This window comes from Arachis ipaensis, chromosome B6 (assembly GCF_059453495.1).
Source record: "Arachis ipaensis isolate K30076 ecotype BB chromosome B6, ASM5945349v1, whole genome shotgun sequence".
Lineage (NCBI taxonomy): Eukaryota > Viridiplantae > Streptophyta > Magnoliopsida > Fabales > Fabaceae > Arachis > Arachis ipaensis.
Genome location: NC_142441.1, coordinates 20,328,780 through 20,353,335, shown reverse-complemented (window position 1 = coordinate 20,353,335; position 24,556 = coordinate 20,328,780). Strand labels below are relative to the sequence as shown.

The window sequence follows — 24,556 nt, the reverse complement described above, 5'->3', positions numbered from 1 at the left end:
ATAAAATATAATATTTAATCATAATTACATAAATACGATCATTAAAATCAAATACATTATGTTTGGTTTTCAATCACAAATATAATATAATTATAAAAATCTACAAATTATTTATACACAATCTTATAAATATATATTTTTAAAATAGCCATCTTTTATAAATCCTTATGTTAGTTTCAGCCATTTGTCATGAAAAATTGTGGCTATTACAGCCATATAAAAAAATATTTTGTTTAAGGCTTTCTTAACCGTTGGTAGTCCGTGACCATTCGCACTAGTGAAACAATTTTTTGAGGAGAGACCAGTCAATATTTAAAGGCTTTCATATTCTTGAATTTTTTTAAATTTGTCAAGAAAGAACTGCTACCATTTGATTTCTTTTCTTTACTTTTGTTCCCATACTTAGTTATTCTAGAAGTCATTTTCACCATTTCCAAGGTTCTGTACTTTGAAGCAAAAATGGTAGATCCAACAACCTCCAACCAACTTCTGAATATGGGCAAGAGAGAAGACAGTGGGTCATTGTTTCATCGGCTCCTTCACACTTAGGGCATGTTGAGCTCATTGACTAGATCCTGGTACGAAACTTATCTCTAATTGGCAGTCCTTGATGCATTACTTTTCATTTTAAGTTTTTAATTTTCAGTTGGCATTATAAAAAAGAACTCTGATGGAGGATAAAAGAATTTGAAGGCTAGAGTGTATCTTAAAGCGACAAAGTATGAGTCATTCTTTTCCTTTGTCCAGATAGCAATATCTTCTCCTTAGGTGATTGTTGTATCTAGAATTGCTTGAGCTACTGCTGGCATGAATAGTGTTATTACTATATCTTGATTCTGAGTACAATTAAAAAAATTTTCTCAGGGACCTATTTTGGATGTTGTGATTGAAACTAATTTTAATATGGGATTCATTTGTTTCATCCAATTGTCTTTTTTTATTCTAAGTTACCTGACACCAATACTCCATAGAATACCTTTCTCAATGACTTTGGTCCCATCATCCAATCCTAAGATGATTTGTTTCAAAGACCAAACCTTAAAAAATTTGAGTATCTATAATATTTATTTCAGTAAATTCAAGAATTCAATGAGTGTTGTCTCGTTAGTAACCTCCAGCCTTACTTATCCAACATTGTCAGGTTAAATGCTTTAAGATCTTTGAAATTTAGATTTCTTGATATTTCGATCTACAAGCCACCTTCCAACTAATCTACTGCAACTTTTTCTTTTAATTTTTTCGCCCCCATCAGAATTGCATGATTTCTATATGAATCTCTTTTAGTAAAATTTCTGGCAGCATGAAAAACTTAAGGTGTAAATTGGTACTGTTGTTGCAATTGCTTTAATCAGGATTTATTTACCCTATGATATCTCTTCCAATATTGTAGTTTTTGCAGTACCTTATCATTTATATAATTAAAAGCCTTTCTCTTAGATCTATTAACCACGGCTAGGAGAGTAAGGTACCTATTTTGACAACCAATATATGGGACAGATAAGAGTCTTGCAACCTGGTCTCAAATATTAGCTTGGGTATTCTACTAAAAAAACTGAATATTTATCAAAATTCACCATTGGGCCACTAATCTCCTTATAATTATGTAGCACACCCAATAAATTTTGACAGTCCTTCACTGTTTCTTTGCTAAACAAGATTGAGTCATTCGCAAAGAAAACATGAGTGATGTTAGGGCATTTAAGATTCATCCTCAAAGTCTCCTTTCTCTTTTATGAAAAAAATGGGACAATCTCTCTTCACAGAACAAAAATAGATAGAAAAAAAAGTGAGTTTCCTTCACACAATCCTCTACATGGTCTGAAGTAACTGAGTTTCCATTCAACTCTGTCATACGCTCTGCTCATATCAAGTTTTAGAGCTAGCTCATGTTCACTATACTTCTCATTCTTCAAAAATGCATAAACTCATATGCTATCAAAATATTATCGCTGATGAGCATACTTTTATGAAGGCGCTCTAAGTGTCACTAATATTCCTGTTCATAACATATTACAGTTTGTGCACTAGAATTTTAGATATTATTTTGTAAAATACACTACTGAGACTAATAAGCCTAACTTATTTCACATAACTAGCATTTCAAACTTTGGAATAAGATAAGACATATATGTGTATGATTAAATGTTTTCAACAATTTACCTCTTGAGAGAAAATTCTTTGTTGTACATATCACATCCTTTTGAATGAGATCCTAATAAAATGGAAAATGATTAGATATCTTTTTCTAACATCGGTCTAGCAAGGGTTCGGTTGGTATTATCATCAATTTTATTAGGGATGTCTTGGATTTCCTATGTAGGGTCTTTAGGATTGGAGGAGGTGAATGGTTTCACAAAATAGTCCTCTGCCATAAGAACTGTACCTGGATGGTCCATGCGTGGCTACATTCTCAGCTTTATTTACTAGCTCTTGAATTTTATTCCTCTTGCACCTTGACTGAAACTTAGAGTAAAAAAACTTTAGTATTTTTGTGATCTCAATTCAGCCCCTATACTTTGGATTTCTCCTTCCAAAATCTGTTCTCCTGCTCCAGATTTTCTTTTAGTTTGGCTTCTAGTAATCTGATTTAAATACTATCTACTTTTCCTCCTTTTTCTTTTTCATCTTTTAGCTTTTATTGTAGATTCTGAATTTGATTTCTAGAGTTGTTGTTATTTTAGCCACTCTATTAGCATGTGTCTACACTTTTTTTATTTTGCAGCCAATTTAAACATAAGGGAGCCAGTCATGTCTAAATTCCAAGTTTGTTTGATAATGATTGAAACCTCCTCTCTATCACATCATTGCTCTTGGAATCTAAATCTTCATTTTTACTTTTCACTTTCTCTTTCGGATTTGATAATGATCGGGCAATGTTTAAGACTTCAGATTTTCGGAAATTAAATAATAAATTATTTATGATTTATTTATTTATTCGAGAATATATTTTTAGAGATTTTTATATTAATTGAGTACTTTCTTATTATTGATTTAAAACTTTAGTGATTGAAAAAATAATAAGAATTTTATATGCTTTAAATTTGAATAATTAGATTTTGAACTTTATTTTATAATTTAAAGAAAATTAATTTGATTATCTCTAATTATTAAATTAGAGTATTTATTTGAAAATAAATTTTTATGTCGATAATTAAATAGTATTTTTATAAATATTATTATCGGGTTAAAAATTGGTTTTTAATTACTCTGTTATCTCTAATTTTATTAAAATTACCAAACTACCTTTATACCAAATTTTTACCGAAATCCTAATTTTCACTACATTCAAACACACACATCCCCCTTTACCCAAACCCTAGCTGCCTATCCCCCATCTTCAACACACACACACTAACGAGAAGTGAGGAGAGAGCAGAGGAAGAGAGAAAGAGATACGATAGAGGGAAGAGAGGAGCCGCGCGGCCACCGCACCCCCATCGCGCCTACCTCACCGCCGCATCCTGTTGTTGCTGCCATCTTCGTGTGACCCAGAGGGAGTGACATAGGAGAGCCGTGCAAGAGAAGGAGCTGACACCGCAGAAAAAATGCGATGGGGGGTAGGACGCCTTTTGCCAATGATCCGCCATCGCCACTGCCGGAAGGAACCCTCACTGTCGCCGTCGTTGTTGGCCAGTGGAGAGAAAGGACACTTTGATGGTGGTGGACGAAACTGGATTTGCTGTTGTCATTGCTGCTACTGGGGCCAGCCACTGTCGCCGCCACTGCTCGCTGCTCTGGGCCACACCGCCGTTTCTGTGGCCGCTAGGAGCGTGGCTGTGACCGCCGGAAGTAGGAGCCGCTGTTACTCCGATCTTTGGTTCTTCTCTAAGTACAGTGAATTTTTTTGCCCCAAAACCTTTATCATTGTTTTTCTGTTATAAGTTATTAAGTTTTACGCGACGTTAATATCTCAGGGTTGAGTTTTGATTCTTGTATGCTATGTTTGATGAACGGTTGCTGCTGCAAGGATGGACTGAGTTAACGCCGATGTTGTGAATTAAGGGTTTTAAGGAATTGTTACAAGTCGATATTAATGCAAAAAATGTATTTTTATAATTTTCGTAAGTCTTATGGATTGAATTGAATTATTTTGGATGACTCTAATAATTTGTTTGATTGAATTATTGATTGGCTGTGGTGGCTAGAAATTATGATTTTTATGTTGATGTTTGTTTAAATTGTGATTTTCTGGAACTGGTTTGATTTTGCTGGTAATAAATTAAGATTTAAAAATGATTTGAAAAGAGTTTGAGAAATGGTTTGGTTGGAACCCGAGAAGGGTGGCAAGGTCTGAGTTTTAAGGGAGGTGTTGCGATAATTTTTATGAGAATTTTGGAATTTTTATTTTGGTTAATTGGGATTGAAGACTTATTTTATTTAATTTTGATTTATTTAAGAAAAGAATGAATTTATGTTTGAGTTTAAATTATTGAGAAAAGACTTATGTTTTGAGTTTGATTAAGATATTATATTTGGAGGAATTTTAGTGAATTTCAAAAGTGATTGGTTTTGATTGAATAATTTTATTTTGTGACGTTTTGGAAAAGTTGAAGAATTCAAATTTTGATTTAGCAAAACGGGACGATCTCCGAGCTTTTGGGAATGTTTTAAATTTTAAGAATGAAACTGAAATTGGTTTTGATTTAAATAATTTGGTTTTGAAATTGGTTCGGAATTTTTGGTTTATATAATTTGGTTATAGTTTAAATGATTTGATTTTGGTTTAATTTTATTTTGATTGATTCAAACTGAGAAGTTATGATTTTAAGGATTTTTAATGAATTTAAGAAAATGAGATTGGTTGTCGCTACCCTAAAGTTTAGAGGCCTTGTCAAGGAGTTTAACTAATAAATGATTTTCTTTTGTCTTTTGAAAGAAGAATTGGTTTTAAATGAAATTGTTTTAAAGGTTTTAGAAAATATCACAAAGAGGTGGTATTGGTTTTAAAGAAAAAAGAGAATTGAGATTTGAATTACCTGGGTAAGACGCAAGAACTGTAGTTTGCCCCACTTGCTCTGAATCAAGATTTTAAAAGATTGTGGTTTTGAATGTGAGCTTTGACCTGGTAAGGATCGTGGCGGTGTATCGCTTGTCCAGTGTCGCAATGTGGTAGGGATCGTGGTGGTTTACTGCCCACGAGTTTTCCAATTGAAAATCTTATGAAGATCGTGGTGGTTGTAACACCCTAATATTCAAATCCTTATACTCGAATTATAAGTCAATGATAATAAGGTAGTACGACTCTTAAGGTAGATTTATAATATAATATACATATATATATATATATATATAATTGAAAGGAAGTATTAAACGAGAAGATTGAAAAGGAGTAAAATAAAATCATGAATCAGGAACACTCACATATCGATGAAAAGGAAGGTTAAAGCGCGTTCGGAAAGGGATATTAAGTAAAACATTAAGGAATAACAGAATAAAGACAATATATATATATATATATATATATATATATATATATATATATATATATATATATAATAGCCACTGGTCGCAACCTACGAAGTTCAGACTGTCTAGGATATAGAAATAAAATCAGTAGACAACAGTGTTTTCCCTATCACTCTCAAAAGATACATTAAAGCCTCTATAGGCAAGTTCCAAAAGAAATAAATACATACATATGAGCTTTTTAAAATAAGTGCGTAGAGATTCTAAACAAAATATAAACAAAAGTTCAATAAGCTTCGCAATCTCTCAGATGAACCACAGCTCACTGCTGAGCTTCAGGACCTGCATCTAAAAAACAAGAGATATATACGGAATAAGAACCCCCGACCCATGGGTTCTCAGTACCGTAAAAGTGCCAAATAGATACTACATAAGGTAACACGAACTCACTAAACAATCTTAAACTCCATACCTCATCATATCCATCTTAAGTTCTTATTAATCCATATTTAGGCAACTATCATAAGGGGGCATAAATCTAATTCAACATTTCTCATATTTCCACCACTCTCCAATAGAAAAAATCTTAAACTAGAACCAGCCCTCAGATAATTCGACTTAGTAACCCTATCTCATCACAACAACTTTCTGCTTGTAGCAAGTGGAATCACTCTACTGTATCAACTCAGGATGTTCAAATCATCTCATTCAATATTTACCTTTATTATTCAACCATTTTGTCATTCCATCTCAATAAGGACAGCCATCAGCGTCAACTGACACAGCATGAGGGACCTCTCAGTTATGTAGACACAAGCAATGCAAACAAGGAATACACAAGTAGATTCAAGTAAGGCAAGTAGCACTTAATTATGTAAGATATACAATTAGACAAACGATACAATTAAGCAAACGCAAACAAATTAAACATATGAAAATGATTAAACACTACTTCCATCCCTCCTAAAATTAGATCAGCTTCATTATAGGGTAGAATTTGGTTTTGTGGGTAAGTTTCGCTTGGTATTGGAAAATTGGGATTATCACTACAAAAAGAAACATTTAAAACTGTCAAAATTATCATAAGACGAATTCTGACGGTATAAATAATGCCAATAAATGGTTGCTGGTAAATTTTTGAATTCCAAGGCTAATTACTGTTGCAAACGTTGCAGAATGCCCATTTTGGTGTGTCAGAAAAAATCTGATAATAACATTGGCACTATTTTTATTTTTTCGCGCCCAAAGTATCGTAAAAAAATTTCTCTCAGTAATTTCGACGGTAATATATTTAATAAAATTTAATTTAAAAAGAAAATGAAAAATGCTGTCGGATTTATCTGTCGCAAAATCCGGATGCAAAGGGTGACTGATAGTCATAAGAGGGTTAGTCACCCGCCCTCTACCCCAACCACGAGGACAACTTCTGACACTGCCTCTGCTGGACATGTCTAGTTTAAATAAATAATTAAAATAGTTAAAAGAATCATAATCTAAATGCAATATGTAATACATAGAATGATTATCCTATATATAAGTCTAACATATAACATGCAATATAATATAAGGTTCTGTGTTGAACACAAAAGCAACAAATTGATCGATCCCCTCAAAGAATTCAGGTTTCATTCCCCTTGTTGTTTTTTATCCCTGTCGTACATCCACAAGCGATGACTTGAAATCATTTTGCCACAAATAACCTAGAATTTCAAACAACAACACAACGTAATTTTTTTTTTTATAAAAAATTTTGGTAGAGTTTTTTCTTAATTTAGGGACCTCCACAAAAAAATCTCAGTTTCCATAAACAATTACAAGTATGTATCAAAACAAATAACCAACACCTCCTTGTTAAATTTTTTAAAAATTTTGACAGAGTTTTGGCTATACTTAGCAACCTCCATCAAATGTAATTTTTAGCTTTTACCAACCAAACATGACTTGTAACAATTTTAACAAAAATTTGACAGAATTTTTCTTTAATTTAGAGATCTCTACCAAAAAAATTGTCAATTTTCAAAGTTTAAACAATTGTAAAGGTTCTTAATAGCCTATAAAAAGGGAAGATTAAACCACTTTTTATCTTTTAAAACTTGAACACCAAAGACAGTCTGAAACTTTGTTACTGCTATTTTTGAGTTAGCGATTATGCAGGAAAAAATTTATTTTATCTTAGAACAAACAGAATAAAATAGAGCAGAGAATAGTAGCTTACACCACCATGTATCCTAATTTAACTACCTTGTATAATGTGGCCTACACCCAGTCTCCACTACAACTGTAGTAGAATTTTCACTATCTTTTTCAAGATTACAAACACCAATTTCTTAGGATTCTTCCTAATCCTATCTATGAATTGAACACACAAGCTTCTAACTAATCTTGTTTCGGTTAGGCTCTCAACCTAGACTCTCAACACTAAGTGCTCACCTAACTTAGCAAGGGAAACCTCTTAGGATCATGAAACAAAACAAAAAATATATCAAAAGATATTGACATATTTAATACTTTTTCTCCAAGTTCAACTCTCTTTGCCTTTTCTCTCATATGGATTTCTCAAATACCTCATATAATGCCTTTTACTATGAGAAATCAAAGAAAGATAATCTGAAAAAAGAAAATATTTAATAAAGCAATATGAAGGAGAATATATGAATAGCTTGAAAGCTATGAAAAAATCATATTTTCAGTTCTTGCTCTTCAATCCTTGGCTGATTACTCCTTTTATTGAAGGGTAATACTTCCAAAGCTTGAAGCTATCTGTTCCGAGGGTTACCTGAAACAGGGAGGTCAATCTCGGAGGAGATCTTCAGATCTAGACTGAGCTGCCGGGCCCAACTTGTGGGAGCTCAAGACGTTGATGGTCCTCGATCATCGGAGGGGGTGGTACCTACAAGAGACTCCGATGCTTAAGTCAGTACAAGCTTTAGGTAGGTTTTTAGTAGAATTGGAGTATGAGTTATACGTGGGTGCTCCATTGTATTTATAGTAGTGCCTTGATGATCTTCCTTTGAAATAAGTTGGTTATTGTATCTTATCTTTTGGGGAAGAGATCTTTATCTTTTGTCCAACCGCTCTCTGGTAGTGGTGGTTCCTTCGCTTTGGGCCTTCTTGGGCCTCTGAGGCGTTTGTCTGAGCTCTTTGCGAAGAGGTCGATGATGGGCCAACCTTTCATGAGGTCGGTCCCTTTGTCATCCTCCGACTCGGCCTTAGTACTCGGACCGGTGTATGAACACTGTCTTTGGAGACAACTTCTGTACCACAAGGACGATGTATAGCTTGTCTTCTTCTCCTAGAATCAAAGTAGAAATGCAGAGGTAGTGGAGGTACAAAATTATAGAGGAATAACACAGCGTCATCAAAGGATCATGCTCGGAAAGAGTGCTTGTCTTCTTTCCTTGTTTGCTGCTTTTTCTTCCTTTTTGTGGAGGTCATTTGATCTTATTGTACTGCTTGAATCAGAACCATTTGATTCTTGCTTTGGCTATAAGTTGTGATCTTTTTTCCTCCAACCATTAAATAAAAATTGATTTACAATAAACTATAAATCAATCCTAATTACTCTAAACTAATTTAAACCTTAAACCCTATTAAAATTTAACCAAATCTAACAAAATTATTATGTTAATATCCTATACCAAACTTGATAAAAAAAATTAAACTCTAATTACTCTATACTAATTTAATTAACCTATATTAAACTAACATATTAGCCTAATGTACAAATTAAATTAAGGGTTAAGTATGATTTTGGTCTATAAGGTATAAGCCGAAAATTATTTTTGTCCCGAACCTTTTTTTTCATACAAAATTGTTTCTAATGTTCAACGTAGTTTTAAAATCGTCTTTCGGACCAAAATACCCTTCTCTTCTTCTTTTTCTTCTTCTTCATCACAACATCTCTTCTTCTTTATCACATCATCTCTTCTTCTTCTTCTTCTTCTTCACAACATTTTTTTGAAATAAAAAAAGAAAAAAATCTGAGAGATTGAGAAAAGAGGGAGAATGCAGGGAAGAGAAAGAGAGAGAGAATGCACAAGCTCACTGGAACCCCCGCGCTGCCGCCGTTGCCTCTGTGCTCCAAAATTGCCGCTAAAGAAGGGACAAAGAGGAGATCTGAAACCGTTCGTGGAGGAGAAGCACGTCCATGAGCGGACGTGGTAGAGACGGCATCATGGAGAAGACAAAGTTGTTGTCGCTGCTGCTCCTCGCTGTCATCGCTGTTCCTTGCTATCGCTGCTGTTCCACGCTCGTCGCCACTGTTTAAGTTTTATTTCTTTAGTTTCTTTTATTTTTGCTTCTGATTCTATTATTGTTGTTGCTGATGCTGTGATGAAGAAGAAGAAGAGATGTTGTTGTTGTTGTTGTTCTTGAATTTGAATATTGTGTTGTTGTTGAATATTATATGTTGTTGTTGTTGGTGCTCCATTAATGGCTTCATTGTGGTTTTCTTGCCTCTATTAATGGCTTCTTTATTCTTTTTTTAAAATTTTTTAATTTTTTGTTAGGGGTAATTTAGTCCAAAATTTTAAAATTTAGGTCAAAAGGACTATTTATAAACTACTTTGAACCTTAGGAACGATTTTGTTTGCAAAAAAAGGTTGGGAGCGAAAAACATTTTCGGCCTATACCTTAGGGACCAAAATCTTACTTAACCTTTAAACTAACAATAACGAATTGAAATAAACAATAAGTACTCTAATCAATCTGAATTACTCTAAAGCCTAAATAAACTCTAACTAAACACTAATCACTCTAAGTTACTATAAACCTTAAATAAATCCTAACTAAACATTATATTAATAACTATAAATTATTTCAACAATAAACTCTAATCAACCCTAGTTAAATCATAATCAATCATAATCTAACAAAATTAATATATTAATATCCTAAACCCTAAACTCAACCTAATCTAACAAAATTAATCTAACCTAAACTTAGATTTTTGAAAATAAATAAATAAATAAATAAAAGTCAAAAGCTTACCCTGAGAGAAAAGCGTGGAAGCAACAGTGACGGCGGCACCTCTCCGCGGTGTGCCTCTCTGCAGTGATAGCAGTAGCAGTGGAAGCAGCGGCAGCGACAACAGCAACTAAAAGAGGTTGAACATGATCTTCCCTCATGCAGCACTAACTCACGATGGTAGAGAAGGGGACAGTGGCAGTGGCAGTGACGGTGGTGGCAACAACCATAATGGCGGCGATAATGAAGGCTAATGGTGGTGAGAGAAGAGAGTGAACTCACGCAACACCCACTTACGATGGCATAGAAAGGGGCAGTGACGTGGTAATGACGATGGCCACGATGGATGTCACTGGCAACGACAATAGAGGCCGGTTGCAGTGGTGGTTAGAGAAGAAAAAAGAGAGGGGAAAGACGCAGAAAGGAGGGAGGGGTGCGAATTTGATTTTAGGTTAGATTTACCGTCGGATTTTCCATCAAAAATATCTGACAGTAACATTGGTTTCTTTAAGGAAAATGATACATTTTGAAAATTTAATTACCGTCGGATTTATCCAATGCAAATTCCGACGGTAGGCACACCATTTTAATTCAAATTCGCGCCGACAATGTTAATAGTTCGACGAAACTACCACGCTTACCATTAGTGTATGAAAGTAATGCTAACAGTTTGACAGTAACTATCACGTCAAGAGTTTTTCAACGAATTTCCTATAGTGTATGAAGGTTTGGATAATTAGGTTGAGGTTGAGTGTTTGAGGTTGTAGGTTGGGTTGGTTGATTTTCAGTTTAGAGAAAGAAAATTCAGAGAAACTTTTTGAGTAAGCTATCTAGTGTAGGTTTGTGATGTAGTTGTGTAGATTCATTTTCCTTCCTTCGCAGATTTGGGTTCGAATTTCTTTTTTTGATCCTCCACTCTCCAAACTATCTGCTGGACCTTAAGCTCATTACTCCACTTCTCTTCTACCTCATGTTGCATCGCTGATTTCTTCAAAAATACGATATTATAGATTCATGCCCGATATGCTCACAAAAATAACAGTAAGTGCCTAATTTTTCTACTTCAATAGTTTTTCAAAAACATATTTATCCAAACTAGAGACTTTGATGGACTGCTTTAGTGTGTTACTTACATCCAGAATAACCCTTATCTTGATAATTATACCCTCCCTCCTCCTCATCGAAAAATGATCAACCTCCAAAGCCTCCCCCAATCTCTACCTTGTCGTCCTCTTTGCTGCAGATTTTTTGTTTTGCAAAATTCTTGCATTCTCCGCATTTGGATCTAAATTGGGTCTCAAAGTAAAATATTCTTCCTCTACTGTCATGCTTGGATTCCACCATTTTCCAATAGATCATGAATTGTTTGAAAAGTCATGAATAACCACTTTCCACCCTAATCACATCAAATTCTTTGGCAAGAAAGAATAGAAATATATTTTGTCTGTTTGTCTTGACTTTAAATCCTTCATGATGTTCCAAATTGCACTAAAAGCTCCTTCCATTGTTTTTTGCTAAACCCCCTATCCACCATCAACATTTTCAATATATATATATATATTACGTGGGTAACCTAAAGTGAATGGATTGGGCTTGTGAGATTGGCCCAAGCGTTGAGTGGATGGGGGTGGTACCTGCAAAGACACTCTGATGCCTAAGTTAGCATAGGGGTAAGCAGGTTTTAAAGAGTATTAGAACTTAGAGATACCTAAGGGGTGTCAGTGTATTTATAGTGATGAACCAATAACCACTGTTGGAGTAGTTCCACCTTTTAAGGTGGATAACCGTCCCTTTATCTTAGGAAAGTTGAGATATGGCTCCTGGAAGTGGGTTGAGAGATTTTAAGGGCAGTTACTTATTTGAATAAGTGTTATCTGCCAGCTATCCTTTGACCCCGACTTCTTTGGAGTGGAGTCTGCATTCAATCCGACCTCTTTATAAGGAGGTCGGTTGATAGCAAAGGCCAATCTTTGGATTGGGCCTTTTTGGTTTATTTGGACCTGGGCCTTATTGTTGGGCCAGAGTATGAACAGTTCCCCTACTCGAGTCCAATCTTTTGTTTCATGAGTTGGATTCGAGTATATGAACTCGGGCTTGTAGCCGATGTGTCATAGAAACCGACGTGATTTTTAAAACGGACGTGATTCAAATTTCTCAACAGTCGCGTCTAATCAAATGCCGTGTCTGTTATGGGTTTTGTATTTACACGTGGGAGCAGTTACATTGGCAACGGCGCGTTTCTTTAATGACTGCGTCAAGTTTACCATTTTGCCCATGGCATGTTTATAAATACTTTTTCCTCTCTTTTCTCTATCTTCTTTCGTTTTCTGAAATCTCTTACCTTCAATCCTCAAAGAGAAAGCCTTTTAGCCTTCTTCCTTGGAGTACTGCGTTCGCTGTTGCCGGCTCGTTCTTGCTTCGAAGATTAGTCTTTTCTTTCTCTTCTTTATTTGAATGCTTTGTTTTGCACATTTAGAGGAGTTTTTGCGTGTTTGTAGTAAGTCTGTTGGTTGGTCTAGTGACTCTATTCCTTTGAGGGATTGTTTTGGCCTTTTAGAGACCCTATTTTTGATCCTTTTCCGTTTTCCTCTGTAGGTTTCGTCGCCTTTTCTCCTATTTTTTTTACCGAAAAAGATGACTTCTCACGTTTCTGAGTGGGTAAACGATACTGTTCTTGGGGAGGAACCCTTAGTAGACACAGACTACATCACCGACCTCTGCACCCACCACAGGATCTGTGACTCTGATGATGATGAGCCCAAGTACGAGTTGATTGCCCCGGGTCCTGAAGACCGGGCTTGTTTTGGGAAGGCTGCCGATGCTGACCCTCATTTCTTTTTTATGTATGACTGCCTTTTTACCCGTCTAGGGGTCCTTCTGCCTTTTTTCGACTACGAACTAAGCGTGCTATGTCATTGCCGAGTTGCTCCTACCCAGCTTCACCCCAACTCTTGGAGTTTCATGAAAATTTATCAGCTTGTTAGTCGAGAGCTGGATTTTCCAACCTCTTTAAGGATCTTTTTCTATCTTTTTCATATGACCTAGCCCTTTAGTGGGCAAAATAACAAGCAACAGTGGATTTCTTTCCAGGCCATTCAAGGCCGGAAAGTTTTTTCTATGTTTGACGAATCTTTTCATGATTTCAAGAATTTCTTTTTCAAAGACCAAACTATAGAGGGTTACCATCCCTTTTTCCTTGATGAGAACTCCAACCCCCGATTTCCTCTTTATTGGCTAGAGGCCTCTCTAGTGGAGAAATATAGCCTGGAAGATTTGGATGAGGTAGAGGAGACTATCGTGGGGTTTTTCCGAGATGCCTGGGGAAGGGCCCCCTATTTGGACACTAAGAAATTTCTGTTGGGATCTCCGAGCTTTGTGCGGACCCAATTAGGTAGCTTTCGTTTTTTTTTTTTTTTTTTTTGGTAGCTTCCGACTTGTAGTCTTCCAAATTGTAGCCTTCCGACTTGTAGTTCTAACTCTTTGTTTTCTTCTTTTCAGAGATGGTGAAGAAAGGTTCCAGCGCCTCCTACCAAAAGGTTCAGGATGCCAAGAGAAGGTCGCGGGAAAGGATTGATGCCGCAAGGGCTGCCGGCACTCTTCCACCTCATCCTCCTCGTGATCTGGGGACATCTTCTCGTCCCATTATGGTAACTTCTGCTTCTGCCTCTTCTCTTCCTCCTCCCATTCTTCAAGCCCGAGTTTCTCCTGAACCTGAGAAAAAGAAGCATAAGACCTCGGGGTCTGGCTCTTCTTCTAGGAATTTTGATGGTCCCCAATTCGTTCAGAATCACATCTTTCCCCATACTCAAATTAATATGGATGATGCTTTCGTTCAAAACCATCTTAATATCCTGGTTCAGGGGAGTGTTTGGGCTACTGGGGTATGTACAAAACTTCTTGATATTTTTTAGAAGACCCTCCTTAGCTCTTTGGGTTCTACCAAAAAAGTTGAAGTGTTAGAGGGGAGGATTTTCCTTTATCAAGAGGAAGAGAAGAGGCTCCAAGAGCAAGTTGCTGGGTTGAAGGAAGAGAGGTCCCGACTTTAGGATCGGGAGAAGAAGTTGATGGCTCAGTGTGCCATGGCAGAGGGCCTTAAGGAGAAGGCAGAAAAGAATTATGTCCGAGTCTTTTCCGAGAACATTGATCTCCAACGGGAGCTGGAGAAAGGTCTGGAGGCTTATCAAGATTTGGAGGACTCTCTGGCAGAGAGCTCGGAGGAGGCCTGGAGAATTTTCAAAGAGCAGGTCGGAGTTATTGCTCCTGGCCTGGATCATTCCCCTCTTGATCCTGATAAGATTGTTGTGGATGGGACTATTGTTTCTCCTCCCCGACCTGAGACGGATTCTGAGCTAAAGACCCGTGGGCAAAGACTTATGGAATCTCCTCTTCGTGAGGATCAACTGGAGGGATCTCAGCCGACGTCTTTAGATGTTCCGACCCCTGCTGCCGAAGAGACTGCTCCGTCCTCCCCTGCTGCTGATCCGACCTCTCTTCCTACTGGTGACTATTAATTTTTTTTTCTTTTTCTAATTGATTTGAGCTATTTGGGACCCGGCTTGTGGGCCCCTTGTTGAACAATTTTATTTGTTGTTTTTGTGGTGGTTTGTTATTGACTTTTCTGGCCTTTTATGGCCGTTAACAAAAAAGTTTAACTTGCCCTTTTTTGGATAAGGGCTTTTAAGAAATATCCTGTGCGTGCATGCTTTCTACAATTTGCTAGGTTTTTATTAAGAAACCTCTTTTGATCTTTTTGCTTTTTGAAAACACCTTTTATCTTGGCAGGCTGTGCTTTATCTAAGTTACTTGATTTTTCAAAGACTTGAGACAGCTTCTGCCTTTGATTTTTGATTGGTTTTCTCGTCTCTTTTTGTATTCCTTGTACTCAATTTTCACTTATTGAGTTTCTGTAAATTAGGTTATTTTTGCGATGCATTTCTATTTTCTCGGTTTCTCTGACTAAGTAGTCATTTTTAAGTTTTGAAATTCCGAGTTACTATGATCGACCGTGTAACCTCTTTACACCGACTTATACCTCGTCGTTTTATCCTGCTGACCACGTAGGTCGGGCATGGGATTTTCACGTTTTATCGAGTTTAAGTTGGTGCGTTTCGTAGAATAATGATAACAACTAATGGAATTTATAAACAGATGTAGTAAAAAGATCTTTATTCATTTGATAAAGGTACTCTTTTGCTACTAGGGGAGTCTTCAAGACTCTTCCCTAGCCTCCACTTTGATGCCTCGTTAAAACCCGCTTCAGGAAAACCCTTCTTTTGGAAAAAAAAAATAATGAATTTGGGAAAAAGAGTACACCAGGGAGTGGAGTTTGCTTTTTAACTATAGTACATTTTCATATTACAAGCATGCTACGACCTTGGTAGCTCGGTACCGTTCAAGTCAGTTACCTTGTAGTATCTTTTTCGTAAGACTTCACTTATCTTATATGGCCCTTTCCAATTAGCAGCAAGCTTTCCTTCTCCTGATTTGTTGATTCCGATGTCATTTCTGATCAAGGCGAAGTCTTCTGGGATGAAGCTTCTTCGAATGACTTTCTTGTTGTATCTGTTTGTCATTCTTTGCTTTAACGCTGCTTCTCTTACCCGGGATTGTTCTCGGACTTCAAGGAGTAGCTCGAGCTCCTCTTTGTTCCCCTCTATGTTGCCAACCTCGTCGTAGAAGCTCACCCTTATACTTTGTTCGTTGATTTCGGCTGGTATCATGGCCTCTATGCCATAAGCAAGTCGGAAGGGTGTTTCTCCTGTGGCAGACTAAGGTGTAGTCCGATAAGTCCATAGCACTTGAGGGAGTTCTTCAGCCCATGCTCCCTTCGCATCTTGCAACCGTTTTTTCAACCCAGCCAGTATGACTTTGTTAGCTGCTTCAGCTTGCCCGTTTGCTTGAAGGTGCTCTACCGAGGTGAACTGATGCTTGATCTTCATACTGGCTACTAGGTTTCTGAAGGAGGAGTCGGTGAACTGAGTTCCATTATTAGTAGTAATGGAGTGAGGGACTCCATACCTTGTGATAATATTTTTGTAGAGGAATCTCCGACTTCGTGAAGTAGTCTACTCCCACTATTGGATATTTTACTTGTCCAGGCGATTGGGGTCCAATCCCCATTTTGCAAAAGGCCATGGAGAAGTTATGCTAATGAGCTCCTCAGGGGAGCAATGTGGAAGTTTGCATGCATTTGGCATGGCTGACACTTCTTTACGAATTTGGTGGCATCTTTCTACAAGGTCGGCCAGTAGAACCCGGCTCGTATGACTTTCCTAGCCAAAGACCTTGCTCCGAGATGGTTCCCACAGATACCATTATGGACCTCTTCTAAGACTTCTATTGTCCTTGAGGTCGGGACGCACTTTAACAATGGTGTGGATATACCTCTTTTATAGAGGATATTTTTTACTAAAGTGTAGTTTTGTGCTTCCCTTCGAATTTTTTTGGCCTCTTTTTCCTCTTTTGGTAGGATGTCGAATTTCATGTATTCGATTAGTGGGTTCATCCATCCGAGGTCCAATCTGGATACTTCAAGGACGTCTTGTCTCCCTTCTGTTTTTGTAACTAAGGGTTCTTGGAGAGTTTCTTGTATCAGACTTCTATTATTCCCTCCTGGCTTGGTACTTGCTAGTTTGGAGAGTGCATGTGCTCTGCTGTTGAGATCCCGAGTTATGTGCTTGACCTCGGTCTCTGCAAAACGCCTAAGGTGCTCCAAGGTTTTGTCTAAGTACCTCTTCATGTTGGGGTCTTTAGCCTAATATTCTCCATTTATTTGGGAGGTTACCACCTGAGAGTCGCTGAACACAACTACTTTGGTTGCTCCGACTTCCTCGGCCAATTTTAACCCTGCAATCAAGGTTTCATTTTCTGCCTGATTGTTAGAAGCTGGAAATTCGAATTTGAAGGAGACTTCTACTTGGGTTCCCTCTTGGTTAACTAATATTATGCATGTACCTCTTCCGACTTTGTTAGAGGATCCATCCACGTATAACTCCCACGTAGTGGAGGCTTCCTCTTGATCTCCTACATATTCTGCCACGAAGTCGGTGAGGCATTGAGCTTTAATTGTCGTCCGAGTTTCGTACTTAAGGTCGAATTCGGATAGCTCTATGACCCACTGAACTATTCTACCCGCAATATCCATTTTTTGAAGGATTTGCTTCATGGGCTGGTTTGTTCGAACTCTTATTGTGTGTGCTTGAAAATAAGACCGTAACCTTCGAGAGGCTACGATTAAGGCATACGCAAACTTTTCAAGTTTTTGATACCTTAACTCAGGGCTTTGTAGAGCTTTACTGGTGAAGTACACAGGATCCTGTCGGACCTCGTCTTCCCGTATTAGAGCTGATGTTACAGCTTTGTCGGCTACGGACAAATACAGGACGAGTTTTTCCGTAAATTTAGGTCGGGTCAGAATGGGAGATTGGCTTAAAAACCTTTTGAACTCCTGGAATGCTTCTTCACACTCAGAAGTCCATTCGAACTAGCATCCTTTTTTTAGTAGAGAGAAGAGTGGTAGGGATCTTAACGCTAATCTTGCCAAGAACCTGGAGAGGGCTGCAAGTCGGCCATTCACCTGCTGGACCTTCCTTAAGCAAGTCGAGCTTTTCATTTCTAGGACTGCTTTGCACTTGTCGGGGTTGGCTTCAATCCCCCTTTGTGTAAGGATAAATCCCAATGGTGTTGAAGACTTGCAAGAGATCAGTTAAGAGGTCGGCCTCCTCCTTGGTTTTTACTAACATGTCGTCTACATAGACTTCCATTACACTCCCAAGGTGAGGTGCGAACACCTTATTCATCAGCCTTTGATATGTGGCTCCTGTATTTTTTAACCCAAAAGACATAACCACATAGTAATAGTTTGCTCTTGGCGTGATGAAAGATGTTTTCTCTCAATCCGGCTTATACATCGGGATTTGATTGTATCCATATGCGTCCATGAACGATAAGTATTGATACCCCGAGCTGCAGTCTACTAAGGTATCAATATTTGGAAGTGGATATGGGTCTTTAGGGCACGCCTTGTTCAAATCGGTATAATCGACGCACATCCTCCACTTGCCATTTTGTTTTTTGACTAGCACCACATTTGCCAGCAACGCCGGATACTTAACCTCTTTGATGAAGGCAGCTTCTAGGAGGGCTTGTACTTGCTCTTCCACTACTTGGGCCCATCCAGATCCGAGCTTTCGTCTTCTTTGCTGAACAGGTCGCGATCCCAGGTACACTGACAGTCTATGCGACATGAGCTCGGGATCTATTCCCGGCATGTCGGAGGCTTTCCCGGCGAAGAGGTCGAAATTTTCTTGTAGGAGCCTTATGAGCTTCTGCTTCAGTTCTTCTTTCAGGTTGGCTCCTATATTGGTATATTTTCCTTCCTCTTCTCCAATCTGTACCTCCTAAATTTTCCCCCAGGGTTGTGGTCGCAATTCTTCTTTAGCCTGGCTCCTCCGAGCTCAATTGTGTGCACCTCCTTGCCCTTTCTTCTCAGGTTCAGGCTTTCATTGTAACATTTTCTTGCCAACTTCTGGTATCCCCTAATGGTTGCAATTCCCTCTGGTGTTGGGAATTTCATGCAAAGGTGGGGTGGACACCACTGCTCCGAGCCGATTTAGGGTTGTTCTGCCTATTAGAGCATTGTAGGCTGAACCCACATCGACGACTATGAAGTCGATGCTTAGAGTTTTGGTCTTCACCCTTTTTCCAAAGGTTGTGTGTAGGGGTATGAATCCTAGTGGCTTTATTGGTGTATCCCCCAGCCCATATAGGGTATCGGGGTAAGCTCTTAACTCCGCTTCATCCAGTCCCAGTTTGTCAAACGCTGGTTTGAACAGGATATCGGCCGAGCTTCCCTGATCCACCAGGGTCCTGTGTAATGGGCATTAGCAAGGATCATGGTTATCACTACTAGATCGTCATGTCCAGGAATGATGCCTTGCCCATCTTCTTTAGTGAAAGAGATGGTTGGAAGGTCGGAAGCTTCACCCCCGACCTGGTAGACTTCCTTAAGGTGTCTTTTGCGAGATGACTTTGTGAGACCACCTCCAGCAAACCCTCCTGAGATCATGTGTATATATCTTTCCGGGGTCTATGGTGGTGGGTCTCTTTGGTCTTCGTCATCTCGCTTTCTCTTGCCATGATGCTCTGACCTTTCCATGAGATATCTGTCAAGCCGACCTTCTCTGGCCAGCTTTTCTATCACATTTTTTAGGTCGTAAAAATCATTTGTTGAGTGACCATATATTTTATGGTACTCACAGTAGTCACTACGACTTTTCCCCTTTTGTTTTTGATGGGTCTAGGGGGAGATAGTCTTTCAGTATGACAAATTTTTCTGTAGACATCAACTAGGGAAACTCGTAGAGGAGTGTAGGAGTGATACCTCCTGGGCCTTTCAGGGCCGACTTCCTCTTTTTTCCTGGGTTCTCTTTCCTTCTCTTTTGATGAGTGAGAAAGCCCAGGTCGCCAGTTTGGCTCTCGCAGCCTGGCATTTTCCTCCATGTTGATGTACTTTTCAGCTCTCTCCTGTACATCACTCAGGGAGGTCGGATGCCTTTTTGAGATGGATTGGGAGAAGGGGCCTTCTTGGAGTCCATTTACTAGGCCCATAATTACTGCCTCTGTGGGCAGGTCTTGAATTTCTAAATATGCTTTATTGAATCTTTCCATGTAATCTCTCAAGGGTTCTCCGATCTCTTGTTTTACTCCCAAAAGACTCGGTGCGTGCTTTACTTTGTCCTTCTGGATGGAGAATCGCATAAGGAACTTCCGCGAGAGGTCGTCGAAGCTGGTGACCGACCTTGGGGGGAGGCTATCGAACCACTTCATCGCTGCTTTGGTTAGGGTTGTCGGAAAAACCTTGCAGCGAGTAGCATCAAAAGCGTCGGCTAGATACATCCGACTTTTAAAATTGCTTAAGTGATGCTTTGGGTTAGTAGTTCCGTCATAGAGGTCCATTTCAGGGCTTTTGAAATTCCTTGAAACTTTTGCCCTCATTATTCCTCACTGAACGGATCCTCTCCTCCCAAGGGAGAATCTTCTCGGTCACTGCGAGGGTTTTGACCTCGGAGAGCGGACTCAAGTCTTAGGAGATTTTCTTCAAGCTCCTTTCGTCGTTCGATCGCATTTTTCAAATTTCTCTCTGCCTCTCGCTGTCATTCCAGCTCTTGTTCTAGCTGTTCCAGCCGTTCCTGGTGGCCATGGAACAATCCCATGAAATCAGTTGCATGGGGTTGTCCTTCTTTGCCTGATTCATGTCCATTAGAGGAGTTCCCTTTTGGGTCCTTTACCCTTGAAGTGCCTTCTTTGTGCTGGTTAGTCATCCCTTGGTGAGTGACTATTGCTCTGTCGTTATTACCAGTGTCCTAATTCTCTTGCTCAGAATCGGATGCTGTGTTTCCGTCCTCGTTGAAATCATCCGCCATCATCAATTGATTTCCAGGTCCCTGACAACGGCGTCAATGTTACATGGGTAACCTGAAGTGAATGGATTGGGCTTGTGAGATTGGCCCAAGCATTGAGTGGAGGTGGTATCCGACTTGGTTCACGTCTGGGAGCTGCCGTCCGACTTGTGCGTATGAAGGAATGGGGGGTGGTACCTGCAAAGACACTCCGATGCCTAAGTCAGCATAGGGGTAAGCAGGTTTTAGAGAGTATTGGAATTTGGAGATACCTGAGGGGTGTGAGTGTATTTATAGTGGTGAACCAATAACCACCGCTTGAGTAGTTCCACCTTTTAAGGTGGATAACCGTCCCTTTATCTTAGGGAAGTTGAAATATGGCTCCTAAAAGTGGGTTGAGAGATTTTAGGGGCAGTTACTTATTTAAATAAGTGTTATCTGCCAACTATCTTTCGACCCCGACCTCTTTGGAGTGGAGTCTGCATTCAGTCCGATCTCTTTATAAGGAGGTCGGTTGATAGCAAAGGCCAATCTTTGGATTGGACCTTTTTGGTTTATTTGGACCTAAATCTTAGTGTAGAGTTAGGATATGAACAATATATAATAAAGAAAATGTAATTACAACGCACATAGAAATTTTTTAGTCGAGTACTCGAGTTACATCTATATATGTGTTATTCAACTAAAATTTTATATGTTTTCTTTTGTATTATTAAACTACAAATCAACACAATTTAAAATAATTTATGTGTTCTTCAACTAAAATTTTTAGATTTGTCTTTTGTATCAATTAACTTAAAAATTTGTATAATTTAAAATAATTTCTGTAGTTTTTACGAAATATATATATATATATATATATATATATATATATATATATATTATTTTTGTAAATGTAAAACTGATTTGTTTGAATAAAACTTTTTATTTTTTAAGAAAAATATAGAAAAAAATATAAATAATTTTATACCTATAATAAAATACGAAAATAAAATAAGAGTTAAAAGGAAGAACTAAAACTGAAAAAAATAATTAAAAAAAAAAGAAAAAAATAAAGACGAAACAAGGGAATAAGAAGAAGGAAAAACAACATCATTATCAGCGGAGGAAAAAAAGTGGATAATTTTAGGTATACATTTGTGTAGATTATTTTTACTGTATCAATAAATTCACTTAGTTACTATTTAAAAAAAACGGTGAATTTTATTCTGTCTTTTTTATAATAAAGAGTAAATTATTACAGTAATTATTGATAAATTATTCTTTTATTAGAACTCTAAAATTTATATTATTTTCTTTTTCTTTTTAATTAATGCTATGTTTTTTTTTTTGAAATTTGATAATAGTATCATTTTCATTGTATCCACTAAATATATTTTTTTTCCAATTTTAAAATCTTAATTTCTTTCAAATTCAATCACAATTTTCATTCAGTTAGGTTAGGATTTTGAATTTATTCTTAAGCTTTCAATCTCCAATTTCAACGAGTACATCCATCAATTTTTCAGCTCTCTCTTTCCTAAGATTTTTTTCCTAATATTTTTCTTAAAATTCAGCCGAATCAATAATGGTACTTCCCTTCAGGTAACCAACCCGATAATCTTGTATAACTATATAATAAAAATAAACTAAAATATTAGTTAGTCATAAAAACAATGAGACAATAATTACCATCTTAGAGTTTTTATTAGGGTAAAGTACTAAATTAGTCCCCTATGTTTTGGCGTAATTCTGTTTTAGTCCTTAAGGTTTAAAGTGTTCTATTTGAATCCAAAAAAGTTTTATTTAGCATCAATTTAGTCCCACAGTGAGGTCAAAGTTAAATAATAAACCGTTGATGCATCAATACATTTATTTATCATTCTCTTTAGTTCTATAGAAAATATTTTATTTATATTATAAGAAAAATAATAAATAAATATATTGATGCATCCACGGTTGATTTTGTGCCTCTGGAGCTTGTACTTGTTCTTCAGATTATCGATTTTATTCTTATACTGTTGTTATGTAGGACATTTTGTTAATTATTTAACTTTAACCTCACTGTGGGACTAAATTGATGCTAAATGAAACTTTTTTGGATTCAAATAGGACACTTCAAATCTTAAGAACTAAAACAGAATTATACCCAAACATAAGGAACAATTTAATACTTTACCCTTTTTATTATCTGAATAATGAAGAATGATTGAAAGATAATTTAAGAGTAATTAAAGATAAAAAAAATTAAAATATTTTGATGTCCTCTTTCACACACCAATTATCAATTTACCATCATTTTTAACTAATATATCATAAATTCTTATTAGTTTTCAGCTCTCTCATTTTTAAGATTTTCTTCCGGTCATATTAGAGATAGCAATTAGATTTGACGATCTCATTCGAATCTTGAAACTCTAATTAAAAGATAATTTATCAATAATTATTATATATATCACAAGAAATAATTTATCTTTTATTTTAAAAAAGACATAGTAAAATTCACCATAAAAAAATTGTTTATCTAACGTTTTACTAAAATGACAATCATAGCTCTTTATTAATCATAGTAATTAGTTTTCATAAAAAAAAAATGACAATCATAGCTTCACACAGGAAAGAAATGAAAGTGCAACTTTGACTTTGAATTGCAGTGTGATGCACACGAATAAAATATTATGGACACGTGAAGAACCTCTTACAAGTAACAATCTAACCGGGCACATCATTTCGTCTACGATCGTGGGAACATAAAGTGACGAGCAAGCTAAAACATTAATGCCTAATTGTTTGGTGTAATCATGATTAGAATGGAGGCAATTGTTGAAATCATTTAAGGTATAAATATTGTTTATCTTTGTTTGTTTAGGTATAATAATGTGGCCAAGAGGTGCTGAACTATACGTCTACGATATCTTGGAGAAGAAAAATTCAAAACCATTATAACTTACGCTAGTATTTTTGTTATGAACTACAAGAATACCAATCCTGAAAGAAATAAAAAGCTGAAGTAGTTTAGAAAATAAAATTAATTGTACTAAAGTTATTTTATTTATTTATTCATGATCAATTATTACATTATTAGAGTTTAGTTAACATATAAAATAGATGTTAAAGTTACTGATAAAAAATATTCTTATGAAAAAATATACAAAATTTACATTTTTAATATATTTATTATGTATTTATTAAAATATTAACAGCTTTTACTAATAATAACCTAATATTTGTCTTTAGATTATATATTTTGCTAAACTCTACATTATACAATAGTCAAACACTCTAAAATATTCTTTTAGTAATAATACATTATCTTTTCTAAAAGACATTAATCCTATAACTCCTAATACTCTGTTATATAATTTTTCTAGCCACAACATTACTATCTCCTTGACATTAACCTTGCCTCAAGGTTATAAAAAGAAAATTAAGAAACACCTAAAAACTATTAACCCTAATTAGCAATTAGCATAATTCCATTCTTTTTCTTTTCTTTTTATTTTATTCTATCATGAATTTTCAGAAAAAAATATGCCACCAGATCCCAGATCCAAAACTTGTGTGTGCAAAAATCATGTTGGGATTTTCCCATGAGAATTGGCAGCCACAACTCCTCCTTAATAATTTGGTATTTTCATTAGAATTACACAGAATTCTAATAAAACTATAAAAGTATTAAATTATTATGAAGTACAAAGAATGCTAGTTCTGAAAAAGAAATTAAAGGTTAAAACTAATTATACTTAATTATTTTTTATATCAATACAGAACTCAAATAATACTCTAAAATATTTTACTAATAAGGT

The 24,556-nt window shown here is 36.7% G+C and overlaps 1 protein-coding gene across 3 annotated transcripts; it reads left to right on the top strand.

Annotated features, from left to right (window-relative positions):
* Nucleotides 1-226: 226 nt before the first annotated feature.
* On the top strand, nucleotides 227-23,752 carry LOC110263216 (uncharacterized). Of its 3 annotated transcripts, none has more exons than XR_015886177.1 (2): nucleotides 227-578; nucleotides 23,405-23,752. XR_015886177.1 is itself a non-coding variant. In XM_021104195.2 (2 exons), the coding sequence occupies exon 2, from the start codon at nucleotides 14,436-14,438 to the stop codon at nucleotides 14,880-14,882; it is 447 nt and encodes a 148-aa protein (XP_020959854.1). In that variant the 5' UTR covers nucleotides 227-578; nucleotides 13,870-14,435; the 3' UTR covers nucleotides 14,883-21,426. The 3 variants fall into 3 exon arrangements, 1 of the variants encoding a protein (XP_020959854.1); XR_002348430.2 differs by lacking the exon at nucleotides 23,405-23,752 and adding an exon at nucleotides 647-922; XM_021104195.2 differs by lacking the exon at nucleotides 23,405-23,752 and adding an exon at nucleotides 13,870-21,426.
* Nucleotides 23,753-24,556: the final 804 nt, after the last annotated feature.

What these genes read in the sequence shown, in the direction of transcription:
- LOC110263216 (XM_021104195.2), top strand. Translation starts at nt 14,436, where the DNA reads ATGGCTCAGTGTGCCATGGCAGAGGGCCTTAAGGAGAAGGCAGAAAAG.